The 18,214-nt window shown below is 52.3% G+C and overlaps 1 protein-coding gene across 1 annotated transcript in view; it reads left to right on the forward strand.

Annotated features, from left to right (window-relative positions):
- The first annotated feature begins 204 nt into the window (after window positions 1–204).
- Window positions 205–18,214, forward strand: part of BAHCC1 (BAH domain and coiled-coil containing 1) — a 78,397-nt gene continuing 60,387 nt past the window's right edge. The window contains 1 exon segment of the mRNA XM_074972132.1: window positions 205–394. Coding sequence (XP_074828233.1) covers window positions 220–394 — 175 coding nt within the window. The 5' untranslated portion in view covers window positions 205–219.

The raw sequence follows: 18,214 nt of genomic DNA on the forward strand, positions 1-18,214 counted from the left end.
GATCAGCCCGGAGCCAGGGCCGGGGATTTCTCCCGTCCCCCAGGTGGGCTGCAGCCGGTTTCACGCTCTCTCTCCCCTCCGCAGAGGATGAGCCGGGACGCCAGGAGCAGAAGCGGGGCCCGAGCCCGCCGGAGCCCTGAAGGACGAGCGCTGCCCCGCTGAGGAGACGCCGCCGCCGCCGCTGGCCCGCCCGCCGGGGTGCGTGCAGCGGGCCCCGGCATGGAGGGCCGCGAGTTCGCGCCCCCGCCTCACCTCCTCGCCGAGCGCGGCAGCGTGGGCCACCGCAGCAGCGCCGGCCGCCTGGCCGCCTCCGGCCACAGCCCCGTGCAGCACCCGGGCCACTTCCAGCCGGGCAAGTTCTTCCCCGCGCCCATCTCCATGGCGGCGCACACAGGTCAGTGGGGTCCCCGCCCGTCCCCCGCAGCCAGCGGCCGGTGCACGGAGCCAGCCGCGGGTCCCCGGGCGGCGCGGCGGCCAGGCCGGCGGGAGGGAGCGCGCAGCTCCGCGGGGGGCTGCCCCGCTCAGTCCCCCGGGCCGCTTCCGTGCGGGGCGCTAGCGGTCTGTGTCCCCGAGCGGGAGCTGTTCTGTGCAGCCGCTGGGCTGGAGGCGAGAGGCGGCGAAAGGAAAAGAACCCCGCCGAAAAGCCCTCGCTGCCCTAAGAACCCGGGGAACCTCGGGGGGGGACGGGGGGGGGACGACAAGGAGGCGTTCGGGGGGCTGAGCAAAAGGGCTGCTCCGTGCCAGGACGCGGGGAGCAGCGAGGGGCTGGCTGGGGCCTTGCCGATTGGGGCAGTGGCGTGTGCCGGGCTGTGTTAATAGGGCTGGTCGTGTAGGACTAGAAAATCCTGTTTCTATATAAAGCCCTGAAGTGTCAGGGTGCGAATGGGTTTGCAGGGCCATGCAATAGCTTTAACAAGTGCCTCCGGTATCCTGCTAAAGGCATACAAAGTGTGGCAAGAAAAATAGACCCAGTGAGATGCAATAGGGTCTTTGGAGATCATCAGCAGTGGCCGTTTAATCAACTAATGCTTCAGAGCAGCCTGCAACCAGAGAGGGGTGAGGGGAAATCTATCAGGTACCTACTAGCTACATGCTTAATATTAAACAAAACACAATAAAAAACTATCAGCGGGTCAATTATATGCATGAGCAGCTCGGGGTTTCTGGGGAGGTAAGGTGTATTCACTGTCTTCGGTACTGATGTATATCAAAAGGGCCGGGGTCAATCCCCACTATAGTGCTGTTCTCAGGCCTCACTTAGTGGGAAACTGGCCTGAGAGAGGAGTAAGGGAAAATGGAACTGAGGCTTCAGGATTTGGCCCTCACATTTTGCTTTTGCTTCTGAATATTGTGGGCTTCTCAGGTTTCCAAAGGGTTGATCCGCCGTGGACTGGATTTTAAAGGGAGCTTCTGCTGTGTGCGAAATGAAAGATTGGAGTTAGAAATCTTATTTCCTCCATATTCCCTCTGCAAATGTATTTGCAAGTGGGAATGGTGGAATTCTTATGTGCTACTCTCAGCTGCCTCCGTATTAACCCACAAGTGAATATATTTTTGTCCTCAAAGTTTTTCTGCACAGACTGCTGGATTTGAAATCTGTTAGCTGTTTTTTAATGTCAAGAAAGAGAGGCTGTGGGAAGCTGCGTGTGCATTGTGTGTACGTATGAGAGATATTTGAGGATGGATGGATGTAGCTCTAGTGCTGCACAAGCATATAGCTAGCTCGGTTTGTTTACAGTTTGCTTTAAACATCAGAGTAAATGTTTTGCAGTTTTTTTAAACTCAGCAGCAAGAGTTATTATTGCTAGGTTGATGAACTGTGAATACTAATAAAATTATATCTGCTTTAATGGGATTACAATTAGTGCGTGGATTAAAAAGGACGGCATGAGATGGACTAGAATGGAGAATTGTCATCTGGGAGCGCAGTCAAAAGAAGACTGTAAATTTCCTAAAAAGAAAAAAATGACACACAAAAATTGCATAATTACTAATGGGCTTTTAGCATGATGAGATGAAAAAAAGTGCCAATAACAAACGCAATGATCTAGACATACTTATTCTTAAATGTGCTGTATTTTAAATAATTACATCATATGTTTGCAGAATTTTCCCTGGGTGAAATGTGTATTTCCTCTTACTGTTTCTTCCCTTCCCCTTTGTTTTTTTCAAAATTGCAATATGCTGATTGCAGCTCAGCCTTTCAGAAACAGATGCTCCCAAATGACACCAGGGTTTATTTTAAAATATAAAGCTGGACAAACAGGGCAAATTGTCAGATTTGTGTTTAAATCTTGTTTCTTCTGTGCTCCTTGGTTAGTGCCTCTAGTTCAGACAGTGCCCCATCCCGCTTCAGAGAAGGTTTGATCCAAAGCCCCACGTAGTCTTCACTGGATCAAGCACATAGTCCCTCATGTAGCGCAGAGAAACCCTCTTTCTAAAGCCCTCAGCGTTGTGTTTAAGTCTCATTGGGGAATTCGGGGGAGATGAGAAAACTTGCAGGTAAGCAAATTGGTGATTCCTGTAGAATAAATTATTGATGGTATCTTGACACTGAGTATTTAATTATAATACAGGGAACGACCTCACAAGGACCAGAGGCCGTTGAGTAGGAATATACCGACTAGACTGGATGGAGCTTTGCCAGTTTTTTTTTTAATCTGAAAAAGGTTATTAATGTCTCTTAACCCCCTGCTCTCAGCTTTTAAACATACACACATGGGATGTCTTAGGAACGACGACGAGCAAAACCTGTCCTGACGGAATTGTTTTGACTCCTTCAATTTTCAGGTTGAGATTTGGATAAAAATTGAAATGTACGGCTTGGAAGGCCCCCAAATGAGACAGATCCATTGGGGGTATATTGGTTCTAATAAGAAAAGCGCTGCTCAGAATGAACTTTGTTTTTATGTCCAGTCATTCTTCTAGTCAGGCAAAATTCCAGAAGGCATACATAGTTGATCGAGCATTTATTGTAACACTCCTGTTGCTGTGGAATTCTCTCCCCGCGGAAAGCTTTCCTCTCTCCCCTCAAACTGTCCTTTTTTTTTTTTTTTTAAAGTCAGCTGCAAAGACCTTGATTTTGGAGTTAGCTTTTAATGTTTCACAAATTGTTTTTCTTAAAACGGAGTGCTGAGAGTTTTATAATCCTGCTGTAGAAATTTTATGGTAAAGTGCTGTTATAGTAACCTTGTCACAAAAGGTGCAATTAAAATGTTTTGTAGCGTTATTTTTAGTGCAGTGGTAGATTTTTTTTTGTCTCTAATGCAGATGGTCCAAAGTCAAAGCTGTGAAAGTTGAGAGAGAGAGAGAGAGGAGCAGGGTTATTTAGCAGTCCTGCTGCCTCGAGCTGCTGAAATTTCAACATTGCTGTAGACTCTTATTTAGTAAGAGAGACATTCTTATCTTTTAGGGAAACCTCCAAATATAAACATTGTCTCTCTCTCCCCTGCCACCCCTCCAAGGTAGCTGCATGTTTCAGCGTTTTGGCTTGAATGGGGCTGACAATAAGAAATAATCTGTGAACTGCTGCAGCTAGGAACACAAATATAATCATCATACTAATTAATAAAGATTAATAGTAATCAGGAATGGCAGCCGTCTCTAGCAGGGACCATAAAGGACTGCAAGCCGAGAATTTCTGGTGGAGTACTTCCATCTTTTACTCCACCACCGTCCAAGCCCTGAAACTTGCAAGGAATAATAGATCTTCATATAGATTTAGCTATCATTAAATCCAGTAATTTCCTGGTGAGAAAAACCCTGTAAAGGGGTTTCCCCCCACTGCCTTTAGTGTTCTTCTTTTTTAAAAAAGAAAATACATTTTAGTAAATACCTCATTAACTGCATGACACCAGTGAGTGTTTTTGCAACACAGTTACCAGCATTAAATAGGTGCTAAAAGAGTTACTGTTCAAAGACATGTTCTAAAGACTCTAACCATCTTTACTTATAAATGACAAGTAGCATGAGACATCAAAGGCAATGCACAGCTAACAGCTAGGAACTGCCAGGGCTGATCTTTTGCACAAGAACTGTAAGATATACATTGTTATGCAAGGCAGCTGCGGTTAACACACACACTGGGAAATTAAAGCTCAATTTTGGAATGTGCATTTTTCCACTGGGAATTGCTACACCATCATGTCTGATTATTCCTATAAGAAGTGGAATTTTTCTATAGGACTATCCACGCTGGGTGATGCTAATTTAGTGGCAGGCAGAGCCTTGGTGCAAATAGCGCATCCTAAGAAATTGACTCCAGCAATTCTTAGAAACCTGCCCAGCCTTGTAGGAGAGGCTGTGTGACATATGGAAGTCCAAATGCAAAGAAGTCTGTTAAAATAACATGTATGAGTCTAAAAATACCCCTCCAGAAACTCGCTTAAAAAAAAAAGCCAAACCCAACAACAGAAAGATCTAAAAATATTCCGGGCTTTGGCAAGGCCCATGAAGTTAAATAAATTATACAAGAGCCATTCATGGGAGAGTCTCCACTTTCTCTTACGGGAACATTGTTCAAGCTAATAAAAATTATAATTTACTAGCCACCGAGCTTTTCATGAGTCTAAATTTAATTGGTTGGGCTTCTGGAGTCCATCATTTCCTGCTGGATTAGTAGATTTGTATTGGAGTCTGTGACACGGCAGAGAATGAAAAAAGGCAGAATCATGAAATGCCATATTTCTGGGCACAGGCAGGACAAGGAGACTTGCCCTGCAAACAGTTCCCTTTTGCCAGCCCGTGGGGTGGTGGAGTTTTGGGAAGGGGGTGCTAGGAAATGAGGAGGCGATTTGGATGCTCCGGGCCTTTGGAAGGCGACACGGTCATTTCAATTTGATAAATGATTGGACACCTTTGAGAGTATGTTTGAACAAACGAGATGCAGTCCAGCAGGCGGCTAGGATGTATGCTGTCAACTTACCTGTGTCATTAGTGCAGCCTGCGAGCATTAATAATGGGACGACAGAGCGCCTCGGAATACCCTGCACTCCTCTGCTTGGTACCCACAAAAGAGCCCTCTCGCCTCCCTTCAAAAGGGGGATGTCTGAGAGCAAAGTCAGAATCTCCTGCCCCGCCGCTTCAGGACACACTCCTCTTGTAGCTGCTGCCAGCAGTGAGCCTTCACAATAGAAACGTATTAAGGTAATGGAGCCCCCAAATGTGTGCTCGGGAAAGCTGGGTGTAACCCCTCCAGCTAGCCGTGGCTGGGTCTCTAAATTGGAGGGGGGAGAAGTAGCCCAGTTGGTTGCAAGGAAGAGACATTAGAACACCGTATGTTTACTTATTTAGCTGTTAACCCAGTTTCATTCTTTTCTCGCTGCTGCTCCATGGCCTGGCGCCGAGTGCTTTGGAAACGTGGCTAACGGTAATGAACGATGATTAATAATTACTCTCCCTGATAAATAACCAGACAAAATAGTGGGTTGGCTGCGGTAAACCGAAAAGGTGGAAAGACAGGCACAGAACGTTAATTGCAGGATAGGGCCGGATCCCCAACTTGTGCAAATCAGCGTAACTCCCCTGAAGTCAGGAAGCTGCCCGGACTTACACACGTTGAGGAGAGGACCCAATGTCTCGCCCACATCTGTCTTTTCCTTTGCTTTGGTACCGGCTGCCTCTTGGTCAGGGTTATCCACAGTGCAATTCACAGGGCATGTGTGGCCCTGAAATGAGGCCCTAGGGTTGTCTGTCTGTAACATGGCTCCCTCCCCTGGTGCCCCTTCAAGCGTGGGACTACATGTCCCAGAATACCTTGCAGATGGCTCCAAGGTTGTGGGTAACTTGGAGGATGCGCAGAATATAAGATAAAAAGGTTTCATTTTATTTTATTAAACCCATCATTCAAAGCTGGGAGTTAGAACAGCCAAATGCTTCGGTTTGCATCTGGTTTTGGCGCAAAGATCATGCAAATGAATATGTCAGAGAATATTCTGCAGCTCTGGCGCACAGGACTGGGAATCGTGACCCCATGGCTCCATTTCCAGCTTTCTCACTTCCTTGCTCTCTGAGTCTTTTCCTGTGCCTCAGTTTCTTCATCTGTACAATATGGAGACCACTTACCCACCTTTGTAAAGGGCGCTGAAATTTTCTAATGCAAGTTACTAAACAAGAGCAAAGTGTGATTTATGCATTATAGGCGCAGCCCTGTGTTCTGGGAAGTTGCCTGTGTGACTTCTGATACGTCAGAGTTTGGATGCTTGACATTTCTTATTTCTGATGCAATTACAGAGAGAAACAAACAGAACAGAACAGAATAGATTTTGTCCTTTGGAACCTATAGGGGCATATTTTAATTTTTCTGCCTAACTCCCATTAAAGTCACTGACAATCCCTCATGGAATATGCCCTGTAATATAGAACAGATTTTCTATAAAAGTCACTTTGTTCCACAATTAAAATTCTGTGAAGGAACTGAAAGATTATCGCTGAATCAATATGAAAAGCCTGCCAGACCCCATCGCTGTCTGGGAAAGAGACCGGAAAGAGTCCTGCTAGTAGCAAACCAGCCTCATCAAAGTTTTCCTGGTGTAAATCTGCAAACTTACTCCAACTTCACACTGGTCTGGCAGAGGGTGGATGTTGGCCTGGGACCTTGAATCTCACGTGGTGCTCAGACACCACGGTGGAAATGCCCATAAATAAATGAAATAAGGGAAAGAAGAAGTGGAAAACTTCGACAAAGAGGTTCTGTGAACTCGATACTTTACACGGAGTCTAAATTTTTGCCCTTGTGACATTTTTATAGGCTAATATATAGGTTAGCTCATGTAGTGCTATTTGTCACTGCAGAAAAGCTCTCTATTTGTTGTAATATATAATAATACTGTACCCTGAGAGCAGCAGCCTGGAAGGGATTTTACATAAGGCAGGAGCAGGAGTTTTGCTGAGGCCAAACATTGCTGAGTAGCTGAGGGAGCCCCGGAGCACTGCTGTGACGTGATCCTGGTGATTTCTGGTTTTCAATCAGGCCCCATCGTGTGTCAGTTACGAGCCCTCAGGGCCCAAGTTGCCAGCATCTCCTGCTCCAGTTCTCACTGCAGCTGTCTCGGTGGATTAAATTCCAGACTGGGATCGGTCCGAACACTTAATTTTTGTATTCCGGCATTCCCGAGAAGGGGATGGGTCAGAAACAGGTGGGGCCGTGTTTTCTTTTTTAAACGGGCTGGAGATTGTTTCTCTAATTTCCTAAGACCTTGGAAGCAGCCGAATCCACGTCATCGGAGGCTGGTGAATTGGGTACAGGAGCCCTTGATCGCACGCACACACACATACATGTGCAGCTGTGTGTGTCTTCAGCAGCAATTCACCGAGCAGGAGAGAAGCAACAAAACCAGTGCTGGGTGGGAGCAAGAATGAAGAATGGAACTTGAGGCAAACCACCTCACAACTGTCTTTTAATTACTTTAAGATTAAATCTGACTCATTTAAAGTGGGTGGGTGGGTGGGTGGGTGGGTGACTGTGTGTACATCCAGCCCCAGTCACACCGGCTGGGCGCGGTGGAAGACGACAGCCTTCCATCTTTTACAGGCACAGCCTGAGCTAGCATGAAGATCCAGGGCTGCAGGGATCAGTTAGCTATCCATCATCCCAAAAGGAGCTTTTCCTTCCTCTCCGCCTGTGTGTTACTGTGGCTTGCCGGCCCAGCCTCTGCATTGCATTTTAAGAAGTAGGTGTCAGAGTTAAAACAGATTTTGAGATTAACTTGTCTGCTCCTTATTAGGGACCCTCCTGCGGAAGATTACTGAGGCGGGGAGGCGGGAGGTAAATTCACATGTGTCAGGGAGAAAAAAAGCAGAATACGAAGAAACCAAAATCTTGTGGAATTACGCTGGAGTGGTTTCATCTGTTCATTAGTTATTATTTGGATCTGGGCAGAGACACTGGTGTGTGCATGTCTGTGGGGAGCCAGAGAGGCCGGGGCTAGATGAACGGTACGGCACCTTTTATGATCTCACCTGCGGACACTAAGTGTCTCTAATAAATACTGTTACGATTGCCCCAAAATATGAAATGAATGCTTGACCCCGGGGTGCCAGAGCGGCCACGCTATAACATGGAATTGGATTCCTGTTTCAGGGATGTGAATCTCTTTGATGTACTGAGGGATTTTTTTTTTTTTTGGTATAAATTTGTTGTTCATCATGGTGAAAGAGATATAAATATTCCAGCTGCCGGTGATGTCAGAGGGAGATCCTGTGAGTGATTGTGTGTGTCTGGGCATGAGAGAGAGAGAGCGAGAGAGATCCTGTGGGGAAGGGGGACGTGTATATTAGGAGAAGAAAAATGTACCGTGCAAGTCACTGATCTCTGTTCCCAGGGACCCCATGGTGCTGAGCCCCCAAGATCTGAACAAATGTCCCCTTCACCTGACCAACCCAGTGTCCCAGGGGTGCATGTAGGGGAAGGGGAATCTGTAGCTGTTAGCACCGGAGTTTAAACAGGCAGCTTCAGAATGGAACATAGGGAGGAGGCAGGGCCGGGCTGGGCAAACGAACTTGTGTTAAATGCACTTCCTGTAAATGCTGATAGGTTGTTTTGGAAAGACCCGTGGAGCGCACAGGGCAAAATGTGTGAATACTCCATTCTCCAAGAATGGGACTATTGGGCTGGTTTCTTTTTCATCCACTCTGTAAAATACAATAAAACAGATGGGCCCAGAGTTGCAAACTCAGCTCCCTTCTGCCCTGGCTGTACTGTACACCCAGGTCGGGATGTGGGAATCCCTCTGGACTGGAGAAGAGCCGATCCCAGGCGATCAAACCCCCATTTCCCCTTCCTTCCCTTCTGGGGCCTCAAACTGATTCTCCCCGTCACAGCTTATCGAACCGAAGGTGGTATCCTCATGTCTCTCCCCACCCCCGCTCTCTGCTGCCTGGGGGCTTGACCCACTTCTAGCCCTCCCAGGCCCTTTTTGTCCCCCAGGCTGGGACTGGAGGCAGGATGGCCACACAAACAGCCCTGGGGAGACATCTGGCCCATGGGTCAGACCAAAGCAGCTTGGCCCAAGTTTTGGGGACACATCTGAGCTCCTGGCTGGTCGCTCCTCAGCCCCGGATTTCTTAACCTGCCTCAGTGCCCAGAGGTGGGGGGGCTGGGCCTTGTGTTAATCCGGCTGCTGGTTGTGGGACGCGCGTGTTGAACCATCTCTCCCAGGCCGTGTCCCTGCCCAGTTCAGGGGCTGCGGGGCTGGAGAAATGCAGGGAGGTGGGGGTGACCCTGGGGGAGGCCGAGGAGCCCACCTGAGGTGCAGCGACCGCTTGCGAGCTATCAGTAGTCGCGAGGGAGAAGCAGCTGTTGGAGTCCAGGCAGGACCTGTTGCTCACAGGCCTCAGAGAAACCACTGTCCCCATGCTGCAGCGTGGTGGGCTTGCTGCATGCTCTCTGCAGGCGGGTGAATTGCAGCTCTTGGGCTGGGGCTGGGCTGGGCTGGGCAGCCCGTACCCACACTGGTGAGCTCGCCCCCCTGCCAGGGAGTCGGGGCTCAGCACTCTGGCTGAGGCAGGACCACAGCTGTGTAAAAAAACAAATCTCCGGGGGCAGCCGCGAGGGAAACACCTTGGGGAGCTGGCTCGATAAACAAAGACTCTTTCCACAGACCAGGCCAACGCCCCACCTGCAAAGAGCTGAGGCCTCTGCTGTGGAGAGCCGGCAGCTCCAGGGGCAGGCCCAGTTAGCCGGAGGTGCAGTGCAGCCAGGAGACCCGTGTTCTTATTCCCGCCTATGCCAGTGCCCTGCTGTGTGACCATGGTCAAGTCACTTCCCCTCCCAGAGCCGTTGTTTCCCCATTTCTAAAGTGAGGATGAGGAAACTCCCCTTCCTTTGAGACTACAGATATAAAGTACCATGCGCACCTCTTCCAGCGTCCTCTGAGATGGACAGACAGACGTCAGCAGGCATCAGACCACGCCCCATGTGAGCTGAGCTGCACCATTACCAGAGCCCCCTTTTGGAAGCCACCAGACGTAGCGAAATCCAAGCATGTGTGTATAGCACGGATCAAAGCCCAGTTCTGTTTTATTTATTTCTAGGGTAACTCAGAAATTCAGGAATACGTCATCAAATAGCAGGGTGAAGAAGCTCTCCTCGTGAAGCTGGAGTGGGATTCACCGAGTAAAACCAATATTTATGTTAGTGGGGCTTAGAGCTGGCCTACCTATCAGTTTTGCTTTATTGCTTACACTCTGTTTTGGTAATTTTTTTGTTGTTGCTTTGCTCGGGGCCTGAGAGAAAGGGGCTGCTCTGCCTTCTCGCCCTTTGTGGGCATTTTATGTATTTGAAACACTTTCTGAGAACTTAATGTAGCAATTCCAGGGCTGGTTCTCAGCCCTACAGACTGCAGCTCGTCGGCAAAGGCCCTTTGGATTTACCCAGGGTGGAAGTGCTCAGCCTTGGTGAGAGCCTCCTGCTTGTGTTCCAGAAACGCAGGGAGCAAAGCAGGCTGTCAGGAAGGATTTCCCGGCCCCGGTTTGGATGCAAGAAGCTCCAGGTGTGATTGTCTCCACCCGGCCCCTCTGTGCCCGCTGTCCTTCGCACCTGGCCAAAGTGGGCGTGACACCGCTCAGCTCAGAGCCGCAGCGTTTGACACCCCATGCGTGCGGGGCGAATGGTGACATGAGGGGTCAGGCGGGAGAAGCAGGGCCCGGAGCCTAAGCAGTGATGGGAGAATCGCACCCAGGGGCACGTGCGCAGGAAGCTCCAGGTGGGCTGGGGTTGGATTCAGCTCCCAGGGTTTATTGGCGGCAGTGACTGGGTTCAAGTAGCACCTTGCTGTGTGAGTCGCCCGGGGGCTGGTAGAGGCACCCCCCAAGAGATCCCTTCGCTGACCTGGTTCACAAAGCTGCCCTGATTCCAGCTGGCCCGGGGTGCTGTCTGTCCCCGCAGGGAGCAGGTGCCCAGTCGTCTTGCACTCCCTTGCATCCAGGGAAGAGCTGTGCATCCCCCCACTTCCTGAGTGCACCTACCCCTGGGGGGCAACCACTGTCCGTCCAGAACAGCTGCTTCCTGGCCCCGTTATGGGGATATCCAAGCACCTTACTGTCTTGATAGATTCCTCCTCCCCATGCAGCAAGGCCAGAGAATTTAGAGATTAAGGTCCCATTGGCACTCTGGCAGAGCAGGGATTTGAACCAGAGTCTGCCAAGTCCCAGGCTAATGGGATCACCAGTGCTGCGATTACGACCACAGGAGGGGAGAGGGGTGTGACCAGTGGGTCATTTCTCAGTCTAGACCCACATCCCCAGCAGCTTGTGTCTTGTTACTTCCCACGGGCACCTTTCTGCTGGCTCTGGAGTGCATTCAGAGTGGTACCAGTGTGATGATGGGGGAGCTGAGCTTGGCAGGGGGAGTTCTGGAGGTGTTTGCTCCGGTGGCTGTGTTTGTCTGGCTTTTTAAGCGTTGGGACGTGAAGTGGTGCTGATCAGAACCGCTCCTCCGTTCTCTCTCTCAGTCGAAAGGCGACAGATTGCAAGTGGCACTTATAACGTAGAAACTAGCTTGTGATTACCCATTGGATAACATTTTAATTGTACGTCTGGCACTCTGTCAAGCTAATTTGAACTGCATTTCAATATTACAGCATTTATTTAGTGCCATAACAATATGGATTAATCTTAAATTATAACACTGAGAAAATTGTATTACACTTATTTCCTATTTGCCAAATATTTAAAGGGGCAGCATTGGGTTAAAAATCTCATTATCTGAAGGGAAAAACAAAGGAAATTCATGTGTGGGGTCTGGGATAACACTTTAGATTGGCACAAGGGAAGGACGTGAAAAGACTGTCATTATTTACCCTGTTTGTTGGTTCTCTTTGCATTTCCGGCCTTTGGTGCGGAGTTATCTGGCTCTTGCTTCCTAACTAGGGTCAGTTTTCGGTCTCGTGCCTGGGCGCTGGTGAAAGGGGCAGGTAGCAGTTACTGCGAAGGGCTTGGGGTTTAACTTGAGATGCAAACTGGGTTTCATTGTTACAAAGAAAAATAATCAGGTGGTCGCTGATTTCTCTTGGCGCCAGGTTTTTTCTTTCTTTGTTTGTTTTTGTGTGTTTGGCCGAATCTTTTCAGATAAACCCTGGGTGTCTGATGTAAACGGCTGGGGCTGGGGCCGAGTGCAGCTTGAGCTGTCCTGGGAGCAGCTTTGAGTGACAAGTTCGGTATTTCTCCATCCGAAGGTTTGGTTCTTAGAGCAGGCAGGGGATGGAGGGAGTCCTCTTCCCCCTCCTCGGTGTTCATGGTTCACGCTCATGTCAGTGTGAACATGGCTACGCCCTAGGGCAAGTGCCCAAGGAGAGAGATGCCCTTGGGGGGGGGACAAGAACAGCCTTGCTTTATTTCTCCCCTGTCTTTCATGGAGCAATGGACACATGAACAGCAGAGAGGAGAGAAGGGGGTGTGTCTGCGTGTGTGTCTGCATGTGTGTGTGTTCACATGTGTGTGCACGCGCAGAACTGCATTCCTTATCTCCTTTTCTATGTATCTTTCCTTTCCTGGAGTTTCTTTTAGGAAGCCAGGTTTAGCATTTGCGGAGACACCCTGTCCCATGTGAACAAACCTCCCACCAGCTGACCCCACGGAACAGGACTGAAAATCCTTCCCGTCCTCTGCAAAACTCCTGTAAAGTAGGGAAAATGCTGCATTTCCAGGTCCCAGGATACTGGGTTTTGAGAGGAGCACAGCGTTGTCCGCCCTCGGGGCTTTACAAAGATCCAGCGCTCTGAGTGCAAGGCACAGGGGAGCCCGGGGAGCGAGCCCAGGCCCCCCAGCCTGTGGATGTGTTCTGCAGCCACCCGGCTGGCCCCACCCCACAGCTGTTGGATGGCCTCTGTGTCAGATGAGCTGCTGGCTTCAGCCCTTTCCCCAGGGGCAGGTGCCCAGATCACAGAAACACCAGGAGCAGAGGTGCTAATTGGTCCCTGTGCTGCCGAGGCCAGGGGCTGCAGGGGCAGGAGGGGTTTCTGCAGGCCAGGGCCGTGCCGTGCGTGGGGGGAACAGAGACTTGCTTTGCCTCTCCCTGTGGATAAATAAAGCAGCGGATTCCCCAGGGCTGCCCCCCGGGAATCTCTCCAGTGCGGACAGGACCAGGGGAGAAGTAGCCAGGACGCTAGAGCCTGGATGGCTCCAATGGGCCGGGAAAGTGGGTCCCTTCCCGAGTTCCCCCTCCCGGTGCCACGTGTACCGCTGGATCCAGCGTGCGAGGTGCTCCTGGCCCCGGCACTGGGGCATCCTGCAGGCAGAGCACTGGCCAGGACTTTCCCAGAGCCACCGGGGGTTCTGTGGGCAGCGTCGGCCCCCATCTGCTGGTGGTAACTGAGCAGGTGGCTGGCTCTGGCCCCAGCCCCCGTGCTCTGGCCCGGCTACACGGGGTCACTGGAGAGCACCGCGAGGTCCGTCGCCCTGCGCCGTGGCTGCCGGGTGGCATGTTCTGCCCTCCCTGCCTCCTGGGCGTGCCTGCCCGCGCTGGCTGCAGCGGGCTGCGGTGCACGGTGGGCTCGGGGCTGTCGGAGGCAAGGTGGGGAGAGCAGCGCCATCCGCCTGGAGCCCACGACTTGGCCTCAACGCCAGTTCACGAGCTGCAGTGACGCTCCTCTCCTTCCAGCACAGTCCAGCGCCTCTGGGCAGCCGTTCCCTCCTGGGCCCCTAGAACCTGGGAGGAACCTGCTCTCGTGGTCGTGGCCGTCCACAGCCCCCAGCCGGCTGTCAGGCTGGGGGCGCGCGCTGGTGCTGAGTCGGGACGGGGCGCTGAGGATCAGCACCCAATGGTCTGTGCTTGGGCCCGACAAACTTTCACTGTTGTTGTTTACAGAAGGCTTTGTTTCTATCGGGCTTTTAGCTGTGGCTCTCAGAGCACTTTGGGGGGGGGGAGTTGGTGCCACTATCGGGCTTTTAGCTGTGGCTCTCAAAGTACTTTATAAGGGGGGGAAGTTGGTGCCATGAGCTTCCACTTTGGGTGGGGAAACTGAGGCACGGGGTGGGGAAGTGACTGCCTGAGGCCACACAAGAACTGGGAGTAGAACTCACGAGTCCTGACTCCAAGCCTGTGACGGTCTAAAGGGCTGGAGGTTTGGAGAGATCCAGGGTCTGGAAGGCAGTTCCCACTGAATGCTCGGAGCTAGGCCAAGCCTTGGTCGTCCCTCGCACCATTGCCCCAGTGAAAATACTGGAGCCCCTGCTCCATGCTGGGGACAGAAATAAACAGCCTTGTCCAGGAGTTTCTCTCGCCCTGTCCCTGCCACACAGCCTGCTCCACCTTTTCCACGTTCGCTGCCATTTATTTTCCAGACACAAACTGTTCCCCCTGCCCCCCGTCTCTCCCCAGCACGGCTCCCAACTTTTCATTTTATTATTATTATTATTTTGCGATAAATTAAGAAGCATAATCAATATTTAGAGAAGCCGGGATGGATTTATTCTATTTGCATAAACGGATGGAGTGGATGTTTAGCCGATATTTCAGCATGTCAGGGAGCTTTATGGGACAAATTGATTGATGAGGAAGATGGGGAAAGATTAGATTGGAGAGGGCAGGTTGCTGATACTTGTGAGGACCAGCTGGGGGGGGGGAGGGGGCGGGCTGCACATCCGTGGTGGGGGTTGCAATGCTACTTGGGTGCTAATTTGCATCCCTCGGCTTTCCGTTCTGGTTATGGAACCTGCTAAATGGCTTTCAAATGAACAGACAGATTTCTGGGTTTGCCGGAGCAATTTTCACACGTTTTCAGGGCCAAAACTTCGAAGAAATGGTCTCCATAAAATGTAACATTGTCGACTCGGAACACCAGCTCGTGCCTTTGGTGACAGGCGTCGCCTCCAGCTCTGCCTTTCTCAGGGGTTTTCTTTTGCAGTGGAAGGGGAATTAATTGCATTTTCTTTGTTTGTTTTTCCCTATTTCCAATGTAATCTACCAGTGTTTTATTGGTGACAACATATCTCCAGATTATAGCATTTTAACAGCAAACTGAACCTCAAATATTTGTTCTGTTCGCTGCGCAGCCTGTGAGAGCGTCTTCTCTTTAGAGTAACACAGGGTGCGCCAGCTGCTTGTGTGGGAAATGAGCTGTATTATCCCTGAAAGATGGGGAAACTGAGGCACAGAGCAGGGAAGTGACTCACTGAGGCCCACTGAGGGAGTGAGTGTTAGAGCCGAGATTAGAACTCAGTGACCTGGATATCCTGCAGTGAAAGAATGAAATAAACGTGTATCCGACAAGGGGAGAGGTGGCCCCCAGGTGCTCCTGGCTCGCAGCTAGCCTGTCACAGTCTCCCTCTGTCTCCTGCCGCTGGGACGTCAGGATCAGTAGCATGCGTGTGAGGGTGGCGCTGTAAAGACTCTGGTGATTGGCACCCTAGAAATAACGTATATCAGGTTGCAGGGGCAGGTGAGGGGTCGCACTGGCAGATTTCAAGAGAATAGTGGGAGTCACATGGAAAAGTCCTGTTTCATCCTCCCCCTTCCCTCCACTGTCTCCAGATTCCCTGCGCTTCTTATATGTGGGGCAGCTCCTGGCTCGGATTAGTGCGAAATCCTGCGTTTGAGCAGTGTGGAGTGGCTCTGCTGGGGCTGCAGCTGGAGGAAGGACCCCGCTGCAGCTGGAGTCTCCTGCAGGAATAATGTCTGTGCCCCTCGGCTTGTCCCCCAGCTCTGGCCCTGGGCAAGGAGAGAGCGGGGATCGTCCCACCCATCATCCTGGGCTGGGCAGGGCAGGACGGTGCACTCCAGGGCCTTGACCTGGTTCTAAAGGGCCCCCTCCATGCAGGTCCTACTGCATCCCTGTGCAGAGCCCCGCCAGCCCAGGCCTGTCAGTTTTTTCCCCTTTAAAAGCCTGAGGAAGTGTGTAAAGCCGGGACCCCCCAGGCCAGGTGTCTCTGACACACTGCTTCTCGACATGGAGCCAGGAGGGCCGGGGCCCTGAGAGCTTCCAGATGCTGCCAAATTTCAGTCTAAAAAATATTTGCAGCCTTCCCAGGGCGAAGAGAGCCCTGAAAAGCCACAAAGTGTGAACGCAAGCAACATGGCTGCCTGTGTCTGCAGAGAGCCTGACGCCAGGGCTCGGGGAGGTGTGAACAGCCCCAGGCGCTGATTGGCTGGAACCGGAGTGTGAGCATTTAACTCTCTGGTGCCGTATGCAGCGTTGGTGCAGCCGGGCTGGTCCCAGGGTAGGAGAGAGACGAAGTGTGGGGAGGTAATACTTTTGTTGGACCCACTGCTGTTGGTGAGAGAGGGACTCGCTGTCCAGCTTCGCCAGGGCTTGGAGAGCTTGTCTCCCTCACCAGCAGAAATGGGGCCAATAAGAGAGATTCCTTGTCTCTCATTTAACTCCTTCCTTGCGTCCTGACCCGCCTGCCCAGCTGTCCCGCTTTGCCCGGTCCAGCTGGGGGGTATGAAAACCAGGGGTGTGTTGGAGAGCAGGGGACGGGTGCAGAACAACTGGACTCCATCTTCGCCCCGTAGCCGGGCCCCTGCACAGCGGACAGTGGGGCCCACGTGGGCTGCCTGTTCTGTAGGTCCCTTCTTCACCCCCCAGAGCTAGCATCTGTGTTAGCATAGGGCCAGGAGCCCCAGGCACAGAGCAGGACCCTGCTGTGCCAGGTGCTGGACAGACCCAGAGCAGAGTCGGTCCCTGCCCCAGCAAGCTGACGCGCTACATACAGGACAGGAGACAAGCTGGGGCCAGACGAGGGAGCCCAAGCAGACAGTAGGAGAGAGCTGGCAGGGTTACGGGCGGTGGCTCTCGCTTGCCAGCAACCACCCTGTGGCAGTGGGCTCTGGGGGCGTGGTAGCACACGGCAGGTCTACGGGGGGACCTGAAGGAGGATGGCGAGGCTGTGGGGAGCTCCTGGGGGCTGCCTGCCCCGGCCCGGCCCCCTCCTGCCCAGCCAAGAGGAGTCAGCCCCCTCCGCCTATGGAACCTTTCTCCAGCTGGCCAACGCTTCAGCTCAGCGCTGGCGCCGCCCTGCTCCCGCAGCAGGGAGCTGAGTCAATCTGGGAAGAACCAGGCAAGAACCCGGCCAGCAGCCTGGCCCAGCGGAAGAGGTTGTGCAACGTTCCCTCCCCAGCCTGCGGGAGAGGCGCTGCTTGGCCCAGTGGGGCTGGGCAGTTGCTCTGGCTGGGGGCAGACAGGGTGCTAGAGTCAGTGGGGGACCGCTGGGCCCCAGGGGATCGTGCCTGTGGGCACAGGGGGGAGGTGTTGCTGGGGCAGGGGGTGGGTGGCAAGGAGGGACAGGAAGGGAGGAGGGTGGGGAGAGCAGGGTCGAGGCTCAGGGCTTACGCCATGGCTGGTACCAGGCAGCACGGGGCTCCGAATCCCCTGCTGTGCTGGGGAGGGGATGGTCTCATGGCCAGGCTTCCCCCTGCCTCCGGGCTCTGGCTGGGTCCCGCCCTGTCCCCGTGGGGAAGGGGCAGGACGAAAGGGTCGTGGGCAGATGCTCTCCAGGAGGACAGGGGCTGGCAGGGGCCAGCCCAGCCCCCCAGGGTGAGCGGCTTTGGGGGCGAACGGGAGTGCGTTCCCTGGGGGGAGGGATTCGCTGCAGGAGGAGGGGAACCCGCTGGGCAGCTTGCTGGGTCTTGTCTTCAAGGCTCTTGATGTGGCTGGGAGGAATTCTGAAATGTACCCGGCGAAATCTAGCGCAGGCATTTGGCCAGTGTACACAGACCCAAGGAGTGTTTCTAGTCCATTACAGATAATTACCTGTCATTCAGGCCAGTTTAAGGCTTTTTTCTTTTGTGTTTGCGCCTTGCTCTCTCCTTTTTAAAAAAGTCCCTCCCGCTGCCTTCTGGCTGGGGTCGTGGGTCAGCTGTGGGTGTTAGCGAGGAAACGTCTCCTATAGGGGAATCCAGAGCCTGGGGGCATCAGCCAAGGAGACAGGGCCTGGTGGGGAGAAGTAATACGGGAATAATCAGTCTTGTGTCAACATGTGTTCCTATGCACATGCCTGTTGGTCTGACGTTAGCATGTGTTCACACGCGCATCTTCCCACACATTAGCACCAGGACAGTGCATGTCCATGTGAGCGGGCGTTCACACACACATCAGTGTTATTATGCCAGTGCATGTTCGTGTGTTCTCACACACGTCGTGTCTTGTTTGTATCTGCGTGTGTGCGCACAGACCTGTCAGTATCACACCCAAGCACGTTGGTATGCCCAGTATACAGCGATCCCAGTGGGAAGTGGGTGCACGCAGCACTGAAGGGCAGGATTGGGGCATTAGACTAT

Source organism: Natator depressus, chromosome 14, assembly GCF_965152275.1.
Source record: "Natator depressus isolate rNatDep1 chromosome 14, rNatDep2.hap1, whole genome shotgun sequence".
NCBI lineage: Eukaryota > Metazoa > Chordata > Testudines > Cheloniidae > Natator > Natator depressus.